Source organism: Phodopus roborovskii, unplaced genomic scaffold, assembly GCF_943737965.1.
Source record: "Phodopus roborovskii unplaced genomic scaffold, PHOROB, whole genome shotgun sequence".
Taxonomy (NCBI): domain Eukaryota; kingdom Metazoa; phylum Chordata; class Mammalia; order Rodentia; family Cricetidae; genus Phodopus; species Phodopus roborovskii.
Genome location: NW_026126418.1, coordinates 39,260,242 through 39,272,410, shown reverse-complemented (window position 1 = coordinate 39,272,410; position 12,169 = coordinate 39,260,242). Strand labels below are relative to the sequence as shown.

Below are 12,169 nucleotides of genomic sequence, written 5' to 3'. Positions count from 1 at the left end.
GAAAGGGGTGCACTTCAAGAAAATCTCTCTTACTGTACTAATATAATTTCTTAAAATAAGAGTCAAGGCTAGCTTTCTACACTCAACCTGGCCCCACACAGTGGGGGGGAAACCAAATGTGTTTTTATGTATGTGTAAGACTCTGATATCCTTCAGTTTATACCTCAAAAAAAAAAAATCAAAGAATAATTTCTAGCATCTTTCCTGTTGATATTTGAATGTTAGAAGAATCCCCCTCCCCACACTTAAGTGTTAGTTTAACAAGTTTGAAATTAAAGCCACTGCCAACCATCTGTCTGATAGGGAAAACTTACTCTCTTTAACTTGGAGGCAGCCTCTCCGGAACGGATTGCGGTCAGCAAGCTCTGCCGTACCTGCTCTGGGTCAGAGCTTTGGAATGTTAAAGAACTCTGTTTAAGGGTGAACGATGGGTTGTCAGTCGGAGTCAGCATGTGAGAACTTGGTTCACTCTGTACAGGTTTATTATGCTATGAAAAATAAATACAAGATTTTTTTTTTTATGAATTCCAAGAGAAGAAAAGGCCTATTTTACAAACTGCATTAGCAATTGCTCTTTAAAAACTGCCATTTGCCATGCTAATGACACTGACACAGTTCTGTATCTCCATCCTTCACTCGGTTATCTGTTGGTAGAGCCCAGTTGGGGGATGAACTATGTACCTTCCTTTCTCAGCTTAGGAAGCTGTGGGAGAGAGTTACCTCTTTTTGCTTCATGAATAAAGTGGTCATTTTACTGTGTGTAAATCAAAGAACACTGATATTGCCAATACATAGAACTGACTACCAAAGCCAAAACTCATGATTTTAAAATAAATCCACATCCAAAACTACACAGAGAAACCCTGTCTCAAAAAATAAACAAATAAATAAATAAATAAATAAATAAATAAATAAATAAATAAAAATTAAATTTTAAAAAATTCCACAAACTGAAAAATAACCTATTTTCATGGTTCTAACATATTAGGGCCAATGTACAAGGCAGTTGAAAACTGACAATTTCATACTTTAGAATCCCATATGATATCTAACAAGGGACTATTGATGTTTCTACTATACCTAACGGCCTAAGTTTTTTGTTTCTAGAAGCAACAAGAATTATGGTAGGACAACTAGTTTTTTTTTTAACTCATTGGACTAAACATAAATGCTAAGAACTTCCAAGCGAAATAATCAGAAATTTAATTAAACCTCTTAAGAACAAATACTTAGTAAATGATGAAACTGGGAAGCGTTATATCAAGTAATCCTAAAAATGTCCTTTGCAAACTGTCAAATTCATTATCTTTACTTTTTAAATGAACTAAATAAGGCTGAGGCAGTGAATCAAAACTGCCATCATCTAAATGAAGTTTGCATTATTTAGCAATGGTAATCCATCTAAAGAAAAAAGCAGGCTCTACCCCCAAGTTCATAATTCTCTGTATCACAAATCGCTTCCTGATGCTGGTAAACTAGTAAGCATAAATGTCAAATGTATGAGGAGATGGTCTTCAAGATACATAATGCCTCAACATTAAAGAAAAATATTAACTTGGCATCAGGATCACTGTTCTTTTAGTCTGGGAATGTTTAAAAAAGTTGTATAAAATGTTCCTGGAACTGTCACACAAACAGGAAAGTATTTCTCAAACACTACCAGAGTAGAAGACGAAATGCAGTTTTTTTTAAGATGGCTTATGGATTACCATGAATCACACTGTGAATACCATCATCTCCTCTGACTATTTTATGGGAATCAAGAAAGCAAAATGCTTAGTTGACAATTCAGGTCAATGGGACTTTTTGAAAGTTGATGGTATTTTGGTCTACATGCATGTAATGACGTAAGACCCTCAGAATGAGGAGTCTCCCAGTTTCGGTCGGTACCCCCAAGAACTCAATGTCCAGTCCAGTTGCTGCAACACACAAGAGGTTTAATGAACAGGAATTGTTTGTGCAAATGGGCTCCCTCAGCGTGCAGGCCAGAGAGAAGCCCCATTCCCTGGGCACAGGTGTTTTTAAAGGCAAAACCCACAAGCTTGGGGGGGGGAGGTGTGACCCTCTGTCCATTGAATACATGACCCTTTGAGGCTGGATGGTCTTACTGTTAGGGTCAGGAGACCTTAGGGCCTCGGGGTGTGCTAATTAATCTTGTCTGGGCAAACCAGAGTTGCAGCTATCTCTTTGTTTCTTAGGGACCCTATTTACAGCCTGCTGACTCACAGAAAGGAGTGTGAATTCTTGGCATCCTGCTATCTCAGGGCCTTGTGAGTGGAAGTTAACAAATTCCAGGGAACTGATATTGGTCTGGGTTAGTTTTCCAGGTCAGACTGTCCTTTATTTCAAGTGGAGGGGAGGGGGGTTCCCTAACTTCACTTTTTTGTCTTTCAATGAGAACTACCATAATGGATAATTATGACAAATACAGTTTAAAGCCACTTTCATTTTAAATTACATTACATGTCATATGTTTGGCAAGCTGAAGTTGAATACATGTGATGGGAAATACACAACTGAGACACTTTGGGCCCCTTTCAGTTCTTGATACTGTTTGTTACAAATAATTAAAACTATACTTATTTGGATATTACATAGTTCTATAAAGGCAGATGAAAAAGAAAGTAAACTATAATATCTAAAGCAGTTAAGAAAAATAATAATGCACAGGAAAATAGTCACTACTCTACACTCAGCAATTATACATGCACATGAATAAAGAGACTTTAAAATTTTGCTAATCATACAATTTCGTAACAATGACCTTATAACTATAGCTGACTATTGTAACTCAGAGTTAAGCAATATACAACCATACTAAAGTACTGGTATAATATAGGCTGTCCCCTACTTTAACCAAATCAATCATACTGGAAACTGATTATTTATATTTGAAAAGTTAAGGCTTACCTTATCAACATCATCAGGTTGGGGAACCACCGCAGATTTATTTACTGTGTATGTCTTTTCACCCTCTGTGTCTGCAGGCTGGGTAGAGAAGCCCTCACTGGACTCTGGACGTGTCTTACTGAAAGACTGTGACCTTTTCACCACAGCAAGGGCAAAGGGTGAGGGGCCAGAACTGGAGTATGGTCTTGGGGCCCCGAAAGTTTTCAAGGTCTTCAGGTTTAGTGATGCTCCCTGACTACCAGTCTTGGGAGCTACAGGGGGAGGAGAGGACTCAGCAGGAAGAGCCACAGGTTTGGGAGCTACAGGGGGAGGAGAGATCTCAGCAGGAAGAGCCACAGGTTTGGGGGCTACAGGGGGAGGAGAGGTCTCAGCAGGAAGAGCCACAGGTTTGGGGGCTACAGGGGGAGGAGAGGTCTCAGCAGGAAGAGCCACAGGTTTGGGAGCTACAGGGGGAAGGGCGATCTCAGCAGGAAGAGCCAGGGGCTTGGGAGCTACAGGGGGAGGAGAGGTCTCAGCAGGAAGAGCCACAGGCTTGATAGCAGAGGGAGGAAGAGAGATCTCAGCAGGCTTCTGCATGATCCTGTCATCAGTTTTTGAAATACTGGGCATTTGAGCAGAATGAGTCCGTTCACTTAAGGAAGAAAGAATCTGTTCTGGAGGGGGTCGGGGGTCCCTTTGCACCTCTTTGGTGGTTGGTTCTTTGGGGATAGGCCAGGGGGCAGTGTGCACACTCTTAGCAGCTGCAGAAGTCACATAGTGGCCTGATGCTCTCTTCTGCATCTGCAAAAAAAACGAACTTGGTTTGGCCTGGGGGTTTGAAGCTCGGGATCTAAATTTTGACTCCAAAATATTGTTTATATCTTCCAAATTTGGTGCAAAAGGAATGCCGCCAGTGTCCGTAGTCATTCTGGGAGGTTTTGGGGGGTTCATCTCTGCACCAACGCTCAGAGTCCTGTGCAAATGATGCTCTGTGCCTAAGCCTGGATTTGCCTTAGGGTCAGGCTGAAGCTCCTGTGGCCCTCTGGAAGTAACAAGGGCTTCTGTCTGCATAGCTGTTTCTTTCACATTCCCAAGCATATGCTCATGCCCTCCAGCATCCATCTTTTGGGCATCTTTATTCCCCACTGCTTCTGATTCCCAGTCTTTTACTATTTCCAGGGATTTGGGGGGCACTATCTTGTAAGTAGTCATTCCAATTTTAGGTATATACTCTCTCGTAATTTCATTTGAAGGTTTTGGCTTGGGACTGTAGTCCTGTCTATAAAGTGGAAAATTCTTTAGATAAGAAGCAGCTGGATTCTTATCATTTCCATCTACAGGAGACAAATGGTCGTCGTTCCCAGATGTACACACAAGCTCTTTCACAGGGAGTCTATCTTGGACAGGTGCTGGAGTGCCCTGACCCCCAAATGCCTTTGAGACATTTACAGGGTCATGGAGACTTGAGGAGGAGTGCTGAGTTGATCTGCTACTATTTGAAGTCTGCACACTTTCATCAACCTTGAGGTCAGACGAATTACGGTCTTCGTGAGTCCCATCAAAACTGCTGTAAGCAGGGGTGGCCTGAGTTGCTGCATCTTGCATTTTTGTCTTTTCTACACTTGGTTGACTCAATTTTTGATCTGGTCCTGATGGTGCGTTTAGATGATTTTCCCTGAAGCTTTTAACATGATCCGTTGTACATACTGGAAAGTCCGACAGTCTATCAGCTTCTACATCCATGGCTTTCTCTGCGGCTTTGCTTTCTGTAGAGGTTTCTGTTTTCCTTGGGCTGTCTTTCACATAATCTGTGTTTGTGGCACAGACCATGATTTCATTTTGAACTATTAAGAGAGAAAAAAAATACTTTCAAGCATATACGTTAAAATGTGAGAGAATTCAATTTTTCAGTGTGTCTTACCCAATCTGTAACTGGATGATGTGAGTGCTATATACCATTTTCAGCTTCATAATTATGCAAAGCAAGTAATGGGACACAGAAAAATAGTATGGGCTGTTTCTAAGAGAAAATAATTAAGGGTAAAACTATTTGTATAGATCTCCAATAAGCAACTCTAACTTACTGGTTTTAAAACTCTGAATTTCAGGTGTCATATTTTCAGTGAGTTGACTTACTAATCACTCTCTATTTCTCATCAACATGTCATAATTATTCCCAAAGACAGTCAAGAAGACAACCTATACCCACCACTGAATTCATCAGCTGTCCACCTTCACTCAGGTCTAATGACAATGCTCACAAAATGTCTGGGAATGGCTGCACCATTTCCCAAGGAATGCCAACAAGGGAGAGGTAACTACTACATTACCTTTCTTTCCTTCTCTCTATTCAAAACTAACACTGACTTCTATAATGGGATAAAAAGTTGGTACATAGATAATTGCATATGGCAAAAAGAAAAATATAATAAAATACCTTACAGATACTAGAAAATAATTTTTAAAATAAACTGTAAGTTGACAAAGATTGCTACAAAGTACATGTATATGACAGAAAATATTACTGAGATATACTCGCAAATAACCTCGCACTAACCTGGTGTCAAATCTTAATGATGTGACTGTCCAATTTTTTTAAAAGGAAGTGATTGATTTTCAGATAGTCTCACTATTTACCCAGGGCTAGTCTTAGCCTTCTGAGTACTGAGACTACAGCCGTGTGTCAGATGCCAATTGAAGTAAGAGCGCTGAAGACCCTAAACCTAACCTGAGTGGTAGACGCACACCCTCTGTGTGCAAAGTCCTGTATACAAACCCCAGTACTGTAAAATAAGTACAATGACTCCCAAATGAAGTAATTACAAAATCATGATTTTCAATAGCAAAACTATTTCCTCAAAGGTATATGCAGAACCAAGAAGAGCTTTAGAACATTTTAGTATAGTATCAGAGAAGAGTACTGTGAATGGAAAAAATTAATCAAGTAAAAACACATTAGTTATAAAATTCTGTACTATATGTAGGGCAAACACACACACACATATATATATACATACAACAACAACAACAATATGGAATTATCCATTTCCTTCCAAATATGAATTCTATGGCCCTGTGTTTGTTTCCCATGACTATTAAAGTTTTTTCACTTAATATAGATTCAACCATAAACATTCATAAACCGCCTTCTCATTCCCTTAGAATGTATTATCCCATGTTCCTTGAATTCTCTTCTGAGCATTATTCTTTTGTCTGTTGTTGTTGTTTTTCCAGACAGGTTTTCTCTGTGTAACCATTGTGGCTGTCTTGGAAACCGCTTTGCAGACCAGGTTAATCTTGAACTTACTGAGATCCACCTGCCTTTGCCTTCCAAGTGCTGGGACTAAAGGCATGCGCCACCACTACCAACTTGCATTATTCTGTGTTGAAGTTCAGTTTTGTTATGTGCTATAAACATTTCACAGGAAGTCATAGATTGAATTCCCCAACTTAACACTGTGTGACTTGGCTGGAAAGTCAGGAATACTGAAGTGCATGGCTTGTAGTAATCAAGTAACAAAGTTAACACAGAAGGGTGTGGATAGAAACTGAATGGCTGAAGTAGATGGAAAACAATTTCTATACAAGGACAGCACGACCCTATGCTAATTGGCAGAAATAAACCAATTACATCATGAACAAAACAAGAAACTGCTTTAATTTGGGTGAGAATGGGGAAATGGTGACAAGTGATATTTCATAATTATATGGCTTCAAAATCAGGCAGGCAAGTTTCATCCAAAGTGTGGCAATTTGAGTATGAAGTAAAAACATGCACTAGGGAACTGAGAGGAACTCAGGACACAGAGGTACACAGAGGACACAACCTTAAGCTATGAGATTTAAGTTAGATAGCATCAAAAGGAGGGACAGCATCATGAGGCGCAGACATGACAGCTAAGAGCCCAGTGTGGAAGGATCATACAGTTCCTGTCCAAACCCTACATCCACCACTTACTAATTGTGAGACAGTATCTTCATGGCTTACTCTTGTGCAAAGTGAGACTAAAAGTAACAATATTCATAATGAGGCAGATATTAAGTGAGTTGATACATGAAAGAATCTACTTAACCTGTTTTAAGGATAGTCCTTGGTTTGTGTGTCTATGACATTGTGTTGGCCATCAGTGTTTGTAACACTCACCACTCTCTTGGCTTGGGCCCAATGTCTTCAAGTCTCTTATACTGTCAGATACTGTGTCTTCGTTGCTTATATCACTCACAACAGCATTATGTGGTCCTCTGGAAGACATGAATTGTAGAGGTTATTCAAACACACCATGAAAAAAAAAAAAGGAGGCAATACTTCTTTCAAAGACAGATGGATTGAAATAATCACTCTTTCCTGCCAAATATTAGAGAAATATAGCAGGAAATGCTGCTAGGAAACATTAGCTTCAGTAAATGTGTCCTATTGCAAAGAAGATGTAAGAGGCTTGGTAAAAAGGGACATTCTCCCAAATGAATGTCTTTACTTAGTTGTTAGAACCTATTTTTTCTTAAAGAAAAAAGGAAATGAAATGAAACATTTTATTCTTGCATCTGGCAAAGTCCAAAGTCTACTACATAAATTAGGATGTGAACTGACCTCACTGATTTTATTTTATTTTTTTTCCTGGTGACAAGAGAGTTTATTTTGGAGACAATCTCATGCAAATTAGGTAACCCTCTAATGAAGAAAGCTTATTTTGCTTGTTTGATGTCCACTTTAGTCACAGTACTGCAAAGTGGACTAGAGGAGTTTTCAGAATTCCTGCATCAGATGGACAATGCTATTCACATCTCAGACTTGACTATAAACAATGCTGGTGACTTAATTTACTTTGAATTTACAGAGTCCAGGTAGTAAAAATCCTCAGATGCATTCAGTACAGAGTGAAATCTCAATGAATTATTTGGGTCAAACAAATAAGGAACAAAATGTATGGAACAAATGGAAACTTATTTTTAAACCCCACAAATTAACTAACTTCTATGTGATGAGTACCTGACATGAGGACTCTACAACCCTTGATCTAAACACAATTACATGTACTACTTTATTAATAAGCATCTTTAACAAGGACAGTGTGAGAGATAGAACCTAAACAAAATGGCTAACTATAACTAAGCTGAAAATATCAGCTCTCTGTCAGAACAACAGCATTACCCAAACAAACCACCAACACTACTTGTGACCTAAACACTACTTACTGTCCCTCTGTGTTTCTGCCTTGGAGTTTTCCCTTCGAGCTGGGAGATGCCTCTCCATCACTGAGGTCAAGGGCAGAGTCAGGATCCTTCTCCAATGTATTCATTACATCAGCAGATAAGGAAGGGATGTCAGGTGACTTCACAGCAATACTTTCCACTGGACCTTTAGATGACTCACCCAGTTCTTCCTTTTCATCTATCTCTTCAAGACTGTAATCCGAGCTCACACCAGCTACAAAGAAATGCAGCTATAATTCTAAATACCAATCTGCCTTGTTCATCCTATGCAATCTAGAAAGGAGGGGGTTTTAATAACAACAGTTAGCTAGCATCTTGTGGTTTCTAATTAATAGTGAAATGTTTTCCTAATGGTAATTGGTCTCGTTAGCATATAAGCAGAACATCTCACATTCATATCATTCTAGAACCATGTTCTACCGCTCTGGGCTTTAGTCATGGAAGGTTAATCTTCTAAATGTCATATAATTGCATTTAGGAATGGATACCTTTCATTAGATAAGGTTAGAGTCATGTAAATATAATGTGAATTAGACAAAATAGTCACATAAAATACAAATTAATAGAACATGAGATTTTTGTGCTAGGTAGTATGCCCATAGACTGTCTCAGTAGACATCAGCATTGACTACAGTTAAGAGTACCTGGGTGTCCTTTGTTAATACTGATGTTCACAGCCACTTTGCTACTAAATTAGAATACTATGGTACTGGGGGCCAAGAAATGAGAAGATTTTTAAGTGTTTCTAATGTGCAATCTACTACTAAGAGCCACTTATCTAACTGCCTAATGATTTTAGTAAAGGAAAACAAAGATAAAACACTGCAAATTATTTTTTTCTTCTCTTCTTAGATATGATATACTAATCCTGTGACTTCATGCATGATAGGTAAAACTGTGCTACACACCAAGCTATGTTTCAAGCCATTTTAAGTATTTTTCCCTATACATTTCCCGGATTGGCCTTGACTATGCTCTGTAGCCCAGGAAGACCTAGACATGCAATCCTCCTGCCTCAACTTCCTGAGTAGCTAGAATTACAAATCTGAGGCAGCAGACTCAGGGTTTTTTGTTTTGTTTTTGTCAGTCTCATTTCAATTTTCCTTTGTTGTTAAGGTAGAATCTTACGTTTCACAGGTTAGCCTCAAATTCATGTAACCCTGAGTGCTAGGAAATACAGGCACAACCCAGCATGTCTAGCTGAATGGACATCTTCTGACACTTTTTCCTCTGTTCCAGAAAGTATAACAAACACACATAAGCAGGTATCCACGCTCATATTTCCTTTTCTCTTTTACATTCCTCCCCTCCCAGTCACACACACACTTACTCTATCTAAGTTTTATCCCATACTGGTATGTACGTGTGTGCAGTTCTTTTAAACAGTTTTGGGTAATATTTCATTCTCTAAGAATTTATCATTACTTCTTACTGCCAACAACCAATGGCAATAGGGTAAAAAGGGGGACATTCCAGCAGCGAAGCGCTCATCATTCTTGCCAACATCAACTGTGAAAGTTAAATTCTCCACGAGGCTCAGGATTTTTGCTTAAGCAAATTAAACATCTCCATTTACACGAGAGCATCTGAATGCAGTTTAATTTTACCCAGAGAGAGGGAAGTAAGGTCATGTACCATTGCTACAGTAGTCAGACCATCCACAAACTGTAACAGAAATTTAATTTTAGTTTTAGACAGGAATGGGTATTAACTTCTGATCTTTGAAAAAACATATGAGCCAGGAGTGATGTCGCACACCTTTAGTACCAGTACTTGAGAGGCAAGGACAGGCAGCTATCTATGAGTTCAACACTAGCCTGGTCTACATTGAGTTCTAAGACAGCCACAACTATATAGAGAAAACTTATCCCCTGCCCAAAAGAAAGGAAAAAAGGAAGGAAGTTAAGGGAAGGGAAGGGAGGGGAGGAGAATAGAAGGGAGACAAAAGAGGGAGGAAGGAAGGGAGGGGCAGAGGGTTAGAGGGAAGGAGGGAGTCTGAGTGGGTCTTGATTATATACAACACTAGCACCTGGGATGGCTAAGGCAGGAGAATAATGTCTCCCTAAGAATTTTAGGGTAATAAGAACAACAAAGCAAGAACCTTTCCAAAAAAAAAAAAAAAAAAAAAAAAAAAAAAGGAAAGAAAAAGAAAACAACAATGAAAACAACAATGAAAACTTCAAAAGAAAATTCAAAAGAAAATCAATGCCAGGCATGCTGCATATGCCTTGAATCCCAGCATTCAGGAGGCAGAGGCAGGTGGGTCTCTATGTGTTTCTGGACAGCTCAGTCTACAAAGGAAATTCCAAAAGGTACTACTGATTACTTTCTTCACAAAGATTTGATTACTCAGAAAAAAAAAATGTTCAAGAATTTGAATTTAAATAAATTTGAAGATTGAAATGTAACTACTATTTCAAAGAATGTGATTGCTGCATTTGAACTGTGATGCTATTAAACTTAACACTTAAATATGTCTTTTTAGATACCACATGTTTTTCCTGGCTATCATCAAAATGGAAAAATTGCTTGACAGATATTGTGCCTTTGGGAAGATATAGGTCTATTAAACTAATTCTAAACACACTTCTCCTTCTAGTCAGTATTGTACTGTGATGTATGGATGAGTTAAAACTTAGTTGTCTATTTTAGTTTAGAAATATTTGGGTATTTTCCCCTTTGGAGGCAAGTACCACATTGGAATCTACAACTGCAGGCTTTATGTATATATGCACTTTCATTTTTCTTGAAAAAATACCCATGGGCAATGCTTGTTGAGTCATCTAGGAAATGAGTATGCTCATTTCATTTTAAATACCCTGTCAAGGGTTAAATGATAGCACAGTGGGATGTCCCTGACCCCCTTATCATGAAGATCTGGTGTTAATCTCCACCACCACCCCTAAAAGTTCTCCAAACTGTTTGCCAAAGTCCTCAAACAACTTTGTACTATCACAAGGAGCATGTGACAGTATACTAATTTTAGGTGACTAAGTCAAAATGATTAAAAATTGGGTCAACCCTGAACATGGGTCTCAATTAGAAGGCCTTGGCAGTCTAAGGACTTCTGACAGTGGAACCAGGATGTATCCCTGGTGCACAAAAGGACTTTGGGAGCACTTTCCCCATGGAGGGATACTCCCTTAACCTAGAGACAGGAGAGAAGTAAGTCCTAGCCCCTATTCCAAATGACTTAACAGATTTAGATGACCCTGCCTAGAAGGCATCACCCTACATGTAGAGTTGGAGGGAGGGGAGGGCTGTTGGGGGGCACAGGACGGTGGGAGAGAGGGAAAGAGGGAGGGAGATGGAACTGGGATCAATATGTAAAATAAAAAAAGGTCAATTTATGAGATTTGCTTTTTATAGTTATAACGATGTTCTATCTTAAAGCAAAATAATCCTACTTTTAAAAGAGAAGAGGCATCTGAGAATAACATTAGAGAAAATAAGCCACACAGCTAACACAGGGGTAGTTCAATAAAGAATACTTGGAAATACTCTTCTTATATGCTCATTGAAAATAATCAAGTTCAAGCAGCCCTTCCGAACAATAGGAAACCCAATACAAGCAAAAGTGTTCCTCAGAGCCACTGAGTGACTTCTCTCCCACCTTGTCCTGCTTATTTAGATGGTGAAAGAAAACCACACATTATAAACCTGGGTAAAGGCATACATGATTATTTACTTATGAAACATTTTAGAGTGTAATAAGTAATTTAATCTATACTTAAAGGCATCTTCCTCTGCATATACCAAAGCCACAGCCAGTTAAGGCCTGAGCACCTACACGTCAAGGATGCTACAGCTGCCTCTGGAGTTCCCGGGCCCTCAGAGAGCGAAAGTTCATCCACCGGCTTGGGCACAGTGCACTGCTCCTGGCTTAGGATCGCGGGGCCAGGGGAGCCCTCTGCCAAAGAAGTAGAGTCTGTGGAAATGGCACTTAGACAAGAGAGTTAAAACAAAGCAAGCAGACATCAAGGTACAGTGGGAAATGAGTGCTATTAGCTCACAGTCACCCACAGAAAAGCTCTGAAAAGGCAAAGTAAGAAACAAACAGGGGACAAAG

General features: G+C 39.2%; 1 protein-coding gene across 3 annotated transcripts in view; it reads right to left on the bottom strand.

Moving 5' to 3' along the window:
• The window catches only part of Cobll1 (cordon-bleu WH2 repeat protein like 1), a 146,412-nt gene that overhangs the window by 7,216 nt on the left and 127,027 nt on the right, over positions 1-12,169 (bottom strand). For 2 of the 3 annotated variants that reach the window (XM_051184564.1, XM_051184565.1), the window contains 5 exons: positions 11,891-12,010; positions 8,083-8,314; positions 7,034-7,131; positions 2,911-4,733; positions 315-488 (listed from right to left, as the gene is read on the bottom strand). In XM_051184564.1, coding sequence (XP_051040521.1) covers positions 315-488; positions 2,911-4,733; positions 7,034-7,131; positions 8,083-8,314; positions 11,891-12,010 — 2,447 coding nt within the window. The remainder of the gene's footprint in view (positions 1-314; positions 489-2,910; positions 4,734-7,033; positions 7,132-8,082; positions 8,315-11,890; positions 12,011-12,169) is intronic. The other variant, XM_051184566.1, reaches the window with a different exon arrangement.